General features: G+C 44.4%; 2 protein-coding genes and 1 long non-coding RNA gene across 25 annotated transcripts in view; 2 read left to right on the top strand and 1 right to left on the bottom strand.

Annotated features, from left to right (window-relative positions):
- Window positions 1–1,774: 1,774 nt before the first annotated feature.
- On the top strand, window positions 1,775–3,006 carry LOC103623000 (prolyl-tRNA synthetase associated domain-containing protein 1). The gene is made up of 2 exons (XM_008642034.2): window positions 1,775–1,887; window positions 2,479–3,006. The coding sequence occupies exons 1-2, from the start codon at window positions 1,807–1,809 to the stop codon at window positions 2,914–2,916; spliced, it is 519 nt and encodes a 172-aa protein (XP_008640256.1). The 5' UTR covers window positions 1,775–1,806; the 3' UTR covers window positions 2,917–3,006.
- Window positions 3,007–3,855: 849 nt separating this feature from the next.
- On the top strand, window positions 3,856–5,387 carry LOC108449359. The gene is made up of 2 exons (XR_001865525.1): window positions 3,856–3,982; window positions 5,159–5,387. It is a non-coding gene; the product is annotated as an uncharacterized LOC108449359 (long non-coding RNA).
- CCDC88A (coiled-coil domain containing 88A) overlaps window positions 4,363–13,878 on the bottom strand; it is a 66,090-nt gene continuing 56,574 nt past the window's right edge. For 16 of the 23 annotated variants that reach the window (XM_017745269.1, XM_017745267.1, XM_017745272.1 and 13 more), the window contains 2 exons: window positions 13,195–13,460; window positions 4,363–11,990 (listed from right to left, as the gene is read on the bottom strand). In XM_017745269.1, the coding sequence (XP_017600758.1) occupies window positions 10,977–11,990; window positions 13,195–13,460 (1,280 nt within the window). In that variant the 3' untranslated portion in view covers window positions 4,363–10,976. The remainder of the gene's footprint in view (window positions 11,991–13,194; window positions 13,461–13,878) is intronic. The other 7 variants (XM_017745282.1, XM_008642032.2, XM_017745286.1 and 4 more) reach the window with 4 other exon arrangements.

Genomic DNA, 13,878 nt, shown 5'->3' with positions numbered 1-13,878 from the left:
CTCACGGGGGGCGGGAGCGCGCCTCAGGGGAGGCGGGATATGGAGTCCCTCACGGGAGGCGGGAAACCCCCTCAGCGGAGCGGAGCCATGGAGCCCGTCACGGCACAGATTTTCTGAGTTTATCCCCATTCTAGGGTTTTGAAACTAATTTTTAAAAATATCTATTTATCTATCTATCTACACACTTAAATTCGTTTTACTCCTGCCTGCCAGGAGACAGCAGCTTTTTCTTTGCAAAGCCCTCCCGCCCACCTCCAACCTAAAGCTTTAACGTGGCTGATTTTTAAGTCCTCTCTAATTTGGCGTCTCTAAAATAGCGCCACTTAATGGACTAGGGAAAACGAAAATCTAAGAGGAAGCTCTATAAATGAAAAATCCTTAGTGTTACCTGGTTAATGCTGGTTGCAAAACCCAGAGATAATCCCAAGGGTCTGCCTGGGACAGTGCTGCTGCTGCGGCGATCCCTGTCCGGCCACTGCAAATTGAGTGTGATGAGTAAGGACCATAATTTCCTTTACATATATTTGAGCTGTGTATTTCATGCTCTTTGCCCATAATGTGGGACCTGTGGTAGTTTCACACACGTGGTTTTCCACACGCTTACAAGAGCCGTAACTACGTGTTTTGTTGCCCTCAGTATCTCTCCTACAAGTATTTGCTCATTTATGATGCTGAGTGTTGAAAAAAAGAGTGTTCTGAATTTCAAAGTCTGGGTACTGACACCTTGAAATGCACAGGGCCCTTGAGTGTTTCTCCATGGGTAAAATGGGAATAATCATCTCAAAAAGAGATCACAGAAAAAAACTCCCTTAAATACCAGAAGTTGTGCAAAGCGCATTAAAAGCACTCCTGTTCCTGCACAGGGAGGCACATTGGGAAGGAAGGGCTGGACAGGGACACTGCCAGGGCAACACATCCTGGGAGTGCCTGGGCTTGACCTGAAAAAGGTTTTATTGGAAAGATAAATTTAGCGTGAGAAACAGGCATCAGAGTTTACTGCAAATCTGCTTTCTGAGTTGATCTTCCATTGGATGCTGCCTGGAAATCTTCCTGTGCGCTGCTGTGAGGCTCTGGGAATTAGCGTGGGATCATATTTTATCCACATGTCTCTTAACCACAGAGTCATACTGTTTTAATTTAAAGCTTTATTACAGATTGCCCGTTTTTCTGAAGGGCAAACTGAAAACAAATAATTCTTGGTGTCATAGGTCAGGGCAATGGTTCAGATTGTAGAAATACTTTCCAACTGTGTGGCCATTCATGCTTGGCTTTGCCCCTTAGTTGCAATTCCTGATCATTATTGGTTGCCTTTAAAAAAATGCAAATGATGCAGTTTTTGTTTTTAGGGTGTATCATGAATTTTGATTTTCTTTAAAGCTTTGAATTTTTTCTTAACTCTCTTATCTAGCAGCGTTTTCAGCAAAACTGTACGTAAGGAGCAAGCCAGAACCTGAAATTATTGCAAGGGCACGTACAAAAAAATTAATAGGTTAATTTAATCTGAGACAAACACCTGTTTGAAACAACATCTGAACCAAATACAGTTCACACTGGATGCGTGTCGAAGCAATGTGTTAATGCCACTATTTAAGAAGGAAATTGCTTTAAGGCACATGAAATGTATTGAACTGCGCGGGAGGGGAGGCTCAGGTGGGACGGTGACATATTATATCCCACGTCTGAACCGTGGGGGTTGTTCCTTAGCTAAAATGAGTGCAAATCGAGCCAATTGACCCGTTCCTGGTGGCAGGATGCTGCCCGTGGGCGGGCCCGGCCCGGCGGCAAGGGCGGAGCGGACGGGACGCGATGGCGGCGGAGCTGCGGGAGGCGCTGGACCGGCGGCTGCGGGACCTGGGCATCGCCACCGTCACCGCCGAGCACCCCCAGGTACGGCACCCCCAGCCTCCTGAAAACCCGGGAATAAACCCCTGCCTGCCAGCGGGGGGCACAGCGGGATCAGGGCGGGATCAGGCCCTGCGCGTGGGGTTTTAGCAGAAGTATCAACGTGGAAGTTCTCGCGGGGCCTGGCAGAATGCTTGGGGGTGTTTTTTGGTGGCTTTGACTCTGTCTCTGCCTCCCGATCCACCCTCCCTTTCCTCCGGTAGTCTGAGGAGTGGCCCACCCACTTCTTTTCCCTGAAGTCGGCGGCATCCAAGATGCTTTCCAAACTTTTGCTCGCTCCCGCTTACAAGCCACGTCATTCCAGTGTGTGGAGTCGCAAACGGGAGCGCTCCCAGCGCTGCCTTTAAAGCGAGGCATTGCTGTACGCACGCGACAGAAACGATTCTGAAAGTGTGCCGGAGCAGTTCGTCACAATTTATTCGTGTTCTGTTAAAATTCCTTCATAAAAGGGTACAGCTTTTAGGCCGATTAGAACATTCAGTATTTTCTAAATATTGAACAAAAGATGCCTGCCAGTACACGACTGGGAGTCTAATGGGATATAGAGTCTGACACAGCACTGGTGCTGTTTTCCAGGTGTTCACTGTTGAAGAAATGATGCCCCATGTCCAACATATGAAAGGAGGTCACAGTAAAAACCTGTTTCTTAAAGACAAAAAGAAGAAAGCGTTCTGGCTGGTGACCGTCCTGCACAACAGGCAGGTCAATTTAAACGAACTTGGTAAAAAACTGGGCGTTGGAAGTGGAAACTTAAGATTTGCTGATGAAAATGCCATGCTGGAAAAGCTCAAAGTGGGCCAGGGCTGTGCCACGCCGCTCGCCCTCTTCTGTGACCAGGGAGACGTGAGGCTGGTGCTGGACGCTGCCTTGCTCGAAGGGGGCCACGAGAAGGTGTATTTTCATCCAATGACAAATTCTGCAACCATGGGCTTAAGCCCCGACGACTTCCTGAAGTTTGTGAGATCAACAGGCCACGATCCCATCATTGTACACTTCGATGAAGACATTGAGTAGAGGAAGTTCACTTTTCTACTACTACTCACAGATTTTGTAGAGCAAAACTGGTGGAAAATCTCGGTACAAATAAAACTTGAAAAAAAATGGCTTATTCCTTTTTGTTTCAATTATGTAAATTTATATCGTATAATCTTGTGAGAAAAAATAGTGCCTTTGAGTTCTTAGAAGTTTAACAATGTTCTTAATAAGACATTTTGCAATCAAAAGGCATTATTTAAATACTGTTATAGTATTTATCAATAAATGGATACAACTAGAATTTCCTGGGTGTGGGATTGGCCTTGAAGGCTTAAACTTGACATCACCAGGAAAGAACAAATTCAAAGCTGTAGAACATCCGTCAATACCTCCAGGACAGAGCTGCCCCCACTGTGTCCCTGCACCCATTTATGCCCTACTACACATCGCTTTTATTCTTTTTACCTAAAAAAACAACGCACCTACACTACAGAAAATGCATTTGATTGTCATTTTTCAACCAAGGTGTGCTGAAGACAGAAGCAGCAGAAACTCCATCAGTCCAGTAAACATCCCATGGCAACGAGCACCCCCCAAAACCCAAAGCCAGGGGAGCAGTGAGTGAGGGATGGAATGTGAAGCTGAAGGGGGTGAAGGCTTTTGGATGCACCCTAAGGAAAATGTCACGTACAAGCGATGCCTCCTGGGCAGGAGCATCAGTGCAGGCTGGGATGAACTGCAACCAAAACTACCGGAGCAGGAATTAAAAACGTGTCAAAGGATTTGTGATGTTGGGTACATGAACAATTACTATTAACTGAGTATGAAAAAAACACCATCTAGGGCAAGTTCCTTTGCCCTCAGCCTTACCACAGTTTCCATCATTTTCAAAGGATTTGGCACCTGTTCTCAGAGCTCTGAGTGACAGAACACTTCACCACCCAGCAGTTTAGGTTCTCCACCTCTGACAGACACAAACCAACCCCATCTATCCCGGGAGTCACGTCCAGTGGGAAAGAAGTGACCAAAACTGCTGAAGCTGCAGGAGTCGTCACTGGAGAGATGGCCAGATGCTTGTGATTGTACAGGCTGAAGGGAACACCTGGTATTTAGGGATACGGGGTTGATGAATGAGCTCTGGACTGACAAATGCACCACTAAATTAGCTCAGTGTTAAGATACATCTTTAAAAGTAAAGTTTATCTTGCTCTCTCTCTGCCATTCACTCTCGCTCCCGCTTCAGGTTTTATTCCCTTATCACTTAAAAAAAAGAATATTAGATTTAACTTGCTAAGGTTTTTAAATCTGGAATGTTTTAAATGTGACAGATTATTTGAAGGATGTGCAGAATCCTGGAATCTGCACTGCCTGAATTGTGACTACCTTGATCCTCAGAAGGCATCCTGGACTTGTCTCAGCAAAAATAACTACCAGGCTTCAAATACTACATTTGGCAAATCTAGAATGATTTCTTTTTGTATTTACTTATGAAATCAGTGTCCTTTTTTTTTTAAATAATAGTATCAAAACAGTGTACAGTTAAAAGCTACCCAGCTCTGCACAAATCACACAGAACAAACTACACATGGTCCAGAAAAATTCTGCTACAGTTTTATCAGTTTCCTTCCAGAAGAAATACTCACTGCACACATCACCACGACACCAATACCCTTCCAGTAACATCAGTTTCCAGAAAAAGTGTGTATAAATATACACACACAAAATAAGAATAAAAATTATTTGGTTTGGCATTTTAATAACATCATTAATAAATGTATACAATGGTAAACATTAAAAAAATCAATATGTAAAGGAAATTACAGTTTTAAATAAGAGCTTTTTAAGTTCTGTTTCACACCTAGGTACATTCCTTTAAGGCAGTTTTATTAATATCAAAGCATTATTTACATATACATCATCAGCTACCCCTAAAAATCACACATGAGCTCCTTTGTTAGGCTGCATCATGTCCTGGACAAAGATTAGAAATCATAATAATAATAATAACAACAACAATAATCATAATCGTACGTGTTGGGAATGTTACTAAATCCTCAGAGACTACCAGAAAAGTAAACAAAACGTACACATTGGATGGCATGAGAACCTCCTTTGTAACCTGGAACTGGCAGTGATGGGTTTGGGATTCCTGGGGTACAAAGGGGGTGTGTGTGCTCCTGTGCACACAGTCCCACAGCTGTCATGTGCTTCCCTGGGACTGGGAGTATCAGGAACTGTGAAGCTGCTCCCAAGTTAAATTTGCTTTTTTGTTTTACTTTAGGGACACAAACTGGGAAGATTAAGAAAGGAAGAAGAGGGGAATGAGCAGAGCACGGAGAGCCACCTGACTGCTCAAATGCCATGGAACTTCCCTGCAAAGCAACGTGGACAAGTTGAGAAGAGCTGAGCTGGCCAGTGGAACGGGAGGGGATCCCTGTGAGATGGAAATGACACATCGAGGTGTGGTGAGGGCAGTCACACGTGCCTCACATGGGGGTGTGTGCCAGAGTCCTGACAGTGACAGTGTCCCCAGACACAGCCACCTGCTCGGATCCTGGCAGCACAGGCAGCATTTGGCACTGCAGTTTCAATCTCTTGGTTCAAGCCATGCATTTTCCTGTAACAGTAAGGGGACGAATGGTTCTGTTTGGGGGGTTTGAGCTGCATCAGTCCTCTGTCAGCAGAGTGAGGAGAACCCAGGCACAGGCCCTGAAATGAGCTTGAACATGCCATCATTTAGAGTTAAGAGAGATTTTCCTAATCTTCATGGCCTTTGAATTGTCTGTCATAGCCGCTATGCCCTTAGTATAGATCTTTTAGCCCATTTTATCACGAAAATTTTTCAGAAGAAACTCATTTTAAAGGAAACAAACAGAAAATTTCCCCTTCTAAAGCTTATTGAGCATGCCTCTTTTTTGCCCTTTTTGACAAGATTTCATGCTTTTGAATCTGTTGAACAGCCTTCAGTGGGGCTCACCTTCACTGAGGAAGCTGCAGGTGACATTAAGCACCTGCCTGCTGGATGCTCGGAGGTGACACAGGGAACTCAACCCTTTACATGAGGAATAGGAATGTGCTTAATGGCTTTAATAAAATAGAACAACTCGTTTTGGGTCTCAGTTCCTGTCCACTTCCTCTGAGCTTGCTGCAAATCTTTCCAGACAAATATATGCAACCACCAACTGTACCAATAACATTTGTTGACTTTAATATAAATCAATAATGAACAAAATGTATCTAGTAAAAGATAACCTTAAAGGGAACTGATTGTAAAATGCATATGATATTATTTACATTTCTTTTTGCCATCAAGAAACCTCCTAAGCCACAATCAGCTCATGTCAAAAGACAAACAGTAAAAAAAAAAAAAAAAAATTAGTCAATACACAAACATCGTAGGACAGTCTTATCCTGGAAATGGCATTTGTGGAAAACAGCCTTATATTAAAATAAAAGTTACAGAAAAACCATACCCGACAATTTCCTGTCAGAAACATCTGAACATACATATGCAGAGTAACTCGGGAATGTGAAAAACACAAAGGACAAACAATGTCTCTATAATACCATTATCCCATGACTCCCACTTCTGTTAGTTACCAAGCTTTTCCATGGATGTAAACAAATTTTTCTCTTGCAGTATGCAACAAAAATCAGCATAAACTTTCTTAAGAGCAATTTCATGCAGATTATGCTAACCAAATAAGGCAGTGAAGTGCCAGTAGCTGTGAGGTTTTTGTATCTGTATATACAGTCCTTTTCAACAAAATTCTACAGCATTTCCTTCAGATTTACAGACGCAAATAGAAACTGCTAGGTATGGGGGTTTTTGGCTAGTATTAGCAGAAGCTTAAGCAAATCAGTGGCTAATTTCAAAAACAGAAGATGAAAGAAGTATTGTTTTGTTTTGTTTTCCCTGGAGTAATTCTTGAGACCTTAAAATCCTTGGTCCTTAGGGAGATGAGAACTGTCCTTTATTCAGTAGATCTTAACAGTGCAATGTGCAATAATTCCTAAGACCATCTACATATTTTCGGCAGTAGACTCCAGTAGAGCTCCTTGATTCAAGGAAGGAAGGAAGGAAGGTAGGTAGGTAGGTTTTTATTTCTTGCCTGCTCTAGTCACGAAGAATGTACAAAATTCCCTTAATTTTTATTAATGATTCCTACAGTCGCTGTCTTGTTACTTCAGATAAAAAGGCTTCACACTGAGATACTGAAGGACACTTTTCTCTCTGTGTTCAGTTGAAAGGCAGAAAGAGAAAAGAATGTAAGAAAAAGCTTCAGGTGTAGAGGCACAACACACAGAGTTCAGTCACTAACAGCACTAACAGCATGCACCAAAGGGGCTCAGGGAAGTCAAGAGGAGGACAGAACACCAAAAACAAGCTTTATAAAAAGGCAGATTCTGTGGGGTACTGAATACTCTTGAGTTTTGTTCAACAATTCTTTTCAGATTTACCTGTCCCTGTCTAAAAACTGCCTTCAGTATTATTTCTTAATGGGATTTCTCTGAACTTTCTTCTTCAGGAGATTGAAAAAATAAAAGTGTCATTTTTACAGGCAAAGGGCTAAGCAGGACAAGGTTCCCTGCCTCTGGAAGAAGCTCTGGAGAGCCACCGGCCCCGGCCTAGTGAGTGAGCGAGAGAGAAGCCAGGTAAGCAAGCAGGATTTACATCTGGTTAATGCAGTGTGCTCTGGGGCTGAGATGGAATGCTGTTAGTTTGTTGTAAATGAAATTCATCTCATTTACAGGTTGGGCAGGAAACTCACCACTTGGCCCACAGCTCAGGTAGTGGGTAATAGAATTAGGAGCTTTGTTGCTCCCTAGACCTGCTTTTTGAATTTCTGCTTTCTGGGATAGCTTCCACATCTGCAGAGAAAAGCATTTCAGGTTATTCATTGTGTTTATCAGGACATGAAAAAAACCCCTCATGCATTAAAACACATTCTACTCATTAGGAGAGCAAAAGGATATATAAACACTTTCTGGTTGTTTTTAAGAGGAAAGGACAGAGGAGAGGGACAGAAGAAACTCACTGCAAGTGCCTGCTTAGCTACACTCACTGACATTCATCTCAGCATTTAGAACAGCTAGGTGTTATTCCTAAAGCCACAGACAGATACATGTCACCAACCCTACCTTTCTGCATGTGTGGAAAGACAAAGTAATAATGAGGTGCAATCACAGCTGACTGACCCTAGCAGAGAACTTCCTTCTTTGTATTTTGACTTGCTGCACACCGACAAACGTTCACATTCAGTTCCACAAACCACAAAACTGTCTTTGCATGCAACAGCTTGAACATGCAAAATGCAGCATCTGAATTCACCAGTCACTGAAAGCAAAGCATCAAGCAAACCCTGAGCCAAGCAAACCTCAACTGTGAGCAAACGGCTGAGCCTGAACAACAAAACCTTTCTGGGCAGCAGCCACGTATTTAGTGTTTACCAGTACCATGCAGAGTCCTAACTTAGCACTGCCCAAGGCAGCAGGGACCAAGGAATGAGCAAGGGCTCCGTGTGTTTCACAGCCTGCCATGCACATGGCTGAGGAGCAGCAGGGATTGGGAATGAAAAGAATTCCATGGAACCTTCCACTGTTTGAACATAGATAGACATCCATGAACTTCCTGTTAAGGACCAAAGAGCGGAGGAAAAAAAAGATCCTTCGACCATGACAACATTTTCTTTCTTTCACATGTAACAAACAATGTTGATAAGCCATTATTCAGAGCCATTAAACACTCTCTTGCAGAATGCTTCTGCTGCTGCCCAACTCAGTGGAGCAAAACAAGTTATTATCCTCAGAACTGAAATGCAATTCAATCCAAATTTACAAACCAAAGCAGAGTGGCTTGAGCTGGACAAGGTTGGTCTCCAACTCCAGCAGACTGGAGACACTAGTGCTCCAGGACACTCGTGCTCGGTCATTCCGAAGCCCTTGGGGTTTAAGAGGGAAGCTGGGGACAACACTGGCAGTTCTTGTAGGTGTGACTGTCTAAGGACCTAAGCAAGTCGAGGAGGTAACAGCACACCCGAGAGCTGCTCCGACTTCTGCAACCAGAGTCGATCTAAAGCAGCTACACACTGTGCTCTGATCAGCATCTCTGCAGAAAGGTAAGAAAAGCCAGACCCTGGGCAAGTTTGTACTAACTCACCCTGTGCTACTTTGTACTACTCAGAGCTAGGATTGTAATTGCTTAAATAACTTGAAGCACTTTGCTTGGGATACCAGCGCTCTTCACCTCCCACCTAATCCCAACACAGCTACAGACGAACGGGAGTGAAGTCAAATGGCATGAGCCAAGACCAGAACACTGATCTCGCTCTGTCAGAGGAAATGTGTGTGAAATTAAGATTCTGTGTATCAGATTTCTCATTCTTCTGCTGCTGAGGCAGTTCCAGAGGGAACATAGCAATAACCGACTGCTTGCTGTGCCCAGCACTAGGAGAAGTGAGAGATTTATCAGCCCAATACCAACGAGTGGTGCAGACCTGGGGAAGGCCTGTGTCACATCCTGAAACAGTCATTTTACTCTCCACAGACATTGAATATCCTCCCCTTGTTCCTGAAATGCAGGGCTTCTTATCCCTTATAAAACAGAGCCCTTCCAGATTCCCACACGGGATATCTGCTGCTCTTTCTTGGGGAACTATGGATTCACTGCCCCTCCCTAATTAAGCACTAAGGAATTAAAAGTTCAGCCCACGCAGTAGTTCTGTGACTGCCACAAAACTGCTGGCAGAATAAATTCAGTTGTAAAAATCCGAATGTGACATTTGTTGTTTTCAATATTTATTTTCAATTTTAAATATTTTCCCTCTAGCTATACTGTCATTTAAAATTTTTATAACGTATTTTAGCTCCCACAACTGGCATAACCGATGCCTTCTTGCAAAGAAATGCTCATGCCTAAAGCCTCATGTAATTATAGCTTAAATCTGATACAATTTTAAACTGTTTAAATTTACCATTGCAAAGTTTCAAGCACTTGCAGAAACAGTGGCACATCAAGTAATTACTATTCAACATCTGTCTTTAGCAGCTTGTCTGGAATTTAAGGAGTTATTTGCTGAAGTATTCATATCCTCCCATAACCTTGCAAGCAACTTTGTTCTTTTTCTTTTATTTTACTGTGTTAATTTCACTTTTTTTTCCCTGTTATTTTGCTGCACCATTTGTTTTCTATTATATCAGTGTTACTTCCGTTGAGAAGAAAAAATTAATTTCCACCATACTCAAGACAGGTTTTTATTGCTATACATCACAAGGAGCCTGTTATTTGACCCCTGATAAAACCAGACACTTCACTGCAGTTGTACCCACGATGTGGAATGACAAAGCAGACCAAAGGGAAAAGGTGGAAAAGGTAATTTTTTCATGACAAGTGCTGCGTATCGTGACTATTTATCACCTCTTTGTAAGAATGATCATTTCTGTTTAGGATTATGAATGGTCTGTTTATTGCTCTGTATGGACAGTAATTAATATTTGCTGTGCAAACCAGAGGCACTGGATTATTGGGATTATTGGGCACTTGTTCCTTGTGCATTTATGCCACAACACGGCATAAATGAAAAGGGTAAGAAGACACTGAGATGTCCCAAACACTTCTTTCCATTAGCGCCTCATATTTGAAAGGAGGGGGGAAAAAAGGGTTTTTTCCCTGCAAGTAGATACTCAGTTGCGTTGCTGATAGCTCTGAGAGCTTGAGCACCAGTGCCAGTGCTGTCCTTGTCCCATGAATGCTGTTCCCTGCGCCGTTCCGGGCATGCGCTTGGTTTAACATGCAGCAGTAACCAACAGGAAAACACCAAAATATTTGCAATGCGTGACAAATAAAAATATAGCTCGTATTATAAAGGCATGCAAAATATACACAGTGCAATTAATGTTTCATGCAGACTTTGGTGGGGTTACAATTCCACATTCAAACATGCCACAGTCCACAGCCGCCATCCGCAGGGAACGACCACCCGCGGATCAACCAGGAATGATTCCTTCATTGTAGGGAAGTTTTCTCTGTCATCCAGTGGACATGGAGAACACCTCTACGGCATGTTAGGCTTATACAGATTTAATAACATGGCCTTCTTTCATACACAGCCATACTCATACCACAGGGTCTGGTTATCTTCCGAGACCAGCAGTGGGGACTGGGCCTCGCCAGGGCCGGGGGCAGGGACAGGGTCCGCGGTCAGAGCTGCCCGCGGGTCACCCTGAGCCTTCTGAGCAGCACAAGGCTGTTCTTGGCTCCTCGGCACTGACCTAGATGCCGACACGTTTGCCTGATTGGCTGCTTTGGAGGTGGATCTTGGGGGCAATCCACTGATATTGCTGACTAACTCGGTGTTGAGGGATAAGAACGGCTGGGGGGCAGTGAAGGACCCTGCGCTGCCATTCCCAGATCCGCTGGCTTTATCCCAGAACACACTCGCGCTCGGCAAAGTCCTCTCACGACAACCCGGCCTTTCCATCCTGGCCGGCTTGGGAAACTCAGAGTTACCTCCTAAATTACGTGCTGTGAGTGAGGGAGCTGCCTCGCCCTGCGGGCCACGCTCCCCCCTGCCAGGCACACAGTGAACACAAGGAGAGGACACCCGGAGTGCCGAGTACTCACTGGAGGTGGGCGGAGCACTCCCGTCAGCGGGGGCCGGGGCTGCATCCACAGACACGGGCGGCCTACTGTCCTTAGACAAAAAATCATGGATGCTTGTCCTTCGGGTGGTCCCTTCTGCCGTGGAAATCACGCTGCTGGCACGAGGTAAGGTGGCGTAGGGATTGCAGTCCCTGGATTGTCGCTGGGTCACAGTTGCTTGGATCTTTTCTTTCACGGACCTGGCCTTCCCCTGGGCGCCGGGGGTGAATTTGATTGGAGAGCTACTGAAGTAGAGATCTTCAGTCTTCCGGAGGCTGGGCCTTACCAGCTGTTCTGGTTTAAGGGATCGTCCATCTGAGAAATCAACTGTGTTTCTGACACTCAGGGATCTCACGATCCCACAGCCAGCTGCTGGCTGCTTTCGGAGCTTCTCCCTCCCTGCCAGCTCCGCAGACTCGGACAAGCTTCTCATCACTTCATCTAAAAGGTTCTCTTCACTTGCAGATTTCATCTGTAAAAACAGAAAATGTAAGTTTATAAATTGTAATTTCTGCCTTTCCTTAAACAATTTTTGTAGACATAAATGAACAATTCTACAAAGATTTGTTGGGGTTTTGTTTTTTATTTCTCAGCTCTCTAAGCAATATTAAACACTTATGACACATACTTAGGAGTTTTCTGTACAGCTTACAAAAAAAAAGGGTTTAGGTGAGTAATATTCAGACTCAGTGAAGAAAGACTGCAGTAGTTTTCAAAATGGTACCAGAGACAACTGGGGATGAATTAAGCTAAAGACATTAAGGAAATGCTCTGGCAGAAGACTGGAAAGAAGCCCCTTGAATACCCTTCCACTCAGCATGGGTCTGGGAGGCTATGAAAGGGATTCTGGGATTTGTGACTTGCAGCGGACCTGGCTTGATGACTTAGGTGAGGTTTTTTATTTTTTATTGCCAGAAGACAATTGTCTAGTGCTTAAAACACCAAAGTCCAAAATGGGCAAGAATAATTTTAAGTATCTAAGCAAAAAATGCAGAATCTTCTCCAGATCTGTGTCACTGCCCCAGACAAGCCCGGTTCCTCACTCCTCAGAGGCCCCAGTCACAGCGACTGGCTGGCTTTATCCTACAGCACTTTTGGAGTTTGGGCACGTCTACTCAAGAACTAGGGATGCAGAATGTGAAATACCAGCAGAGATGAGGTGATTTGGAGCTTCTAAGGCACTGCCACTGATTGACAGAAACATTCCCTTCGTCTTACTCCTCTCAGATTTCATTAAGCTCCAAGGTCACTTTTAGGTTCCCAGTATGTTAAGAAGATGAAACTGAAGCAGACAAGAATCTCCTCAGGGAATGAAGTGAAACATCTTCCTTCTTGTTGATGCAGGACAGATGTGACAACAGCTGCTGCTGCACTGGAAGAAGAAGAGTGAACCCACTCCGAGCCCTGGTGTCCCACGCACCGGACAATGGACAGCTTTGTCAGTACAGGTCGACTTTCCTACCCAACCCAGGGACCACAGAGGGTCAAGCTGCAAAATTCCACAAATTTCCTGCTGGTGGAACCGGACAGTGCATCAGGAGACAGTGCCTGTGACCTCTCAATGCAGGTGTGACAACAGCTCCAACAAGCCTTTAAGGAATTCCACTCACTGATCCTTGCATTAATTCTGAGCCCACCGATGGCACACTACGCAGTTTAACACTCTCTGAACTGACCTCACTGGAGTTACTCTTGTTGCTTTCTTCCAGGAACTGCTGCAGGGTGACAACTTCACTTCCAGGGGAGCCCGTTTTGGTCTGTTTCCCACGACTCTCCGGCGTCTCGGGCATCCTGTGCTGGAGCACAGGGCTAGACCTGGTGTGCCCCCTCAGGTACTGGATGGGGCTGCTGCTGCTGCTGGACCAGGCCTCGTGCTCGTGGAGCAGGCTGAACTCCCCACTGCTGTGGCTCTGGGGCCTGCTCTGGCTGTTCACTGCACCTGCTTTGGGGGGAAGGCATTAAGTACGTCCATTAGAAATACACCAAAAAAGCTGTAAACCTGTATAATCCCACTCAAATCTGGAATGTTACCAGATTCAGTTAACATTCATTCTATTTAAAAGACTAAAAAAAAGTCCAGTTGTCATTTTTTACTCCGTAAAATTGCACTCCCCTGACTTACCTTTTGCAGGTCCTCAAACAATGCATGATTTTTTGACTAAGAACTACCTTTCACTTGTAATGTGGGCCTCCACCTGCATAATGTTATATTCCAAGAGGCTAAAGAGACACCTCCACTCTTGTTCAGCATCACTGAGAGGCACAGGGTAATTAAATGTTAAAGGAAATGCAAAGGATTGAGTGGAAAGAAAATATTTTCTCCAACAAGAACTACTCAAGAATGCTGCTTCTCCAACAAT

Source organism: Corvus brachyrhynchos, unplaced genomic scaffold (genome assembly GCF_000691975.1).
Source record: "Corvus brachyrhynchos isolate BGI_N302 unplaced genomic scaffold, ASM69197v1 scaffold69, whole genome shotgun sequence".
NCBI classification, from domain to species: Eukaryota; Metazoa; Chordata; class Aves; order Passeriformes; family Corvidae; genus Corvus; species Corvus brachyrhynchos.
Note: the sequence above shows the minus strand (reverse complement) of the source record. Positions and strands in the feature narration are given on the sequence as shown.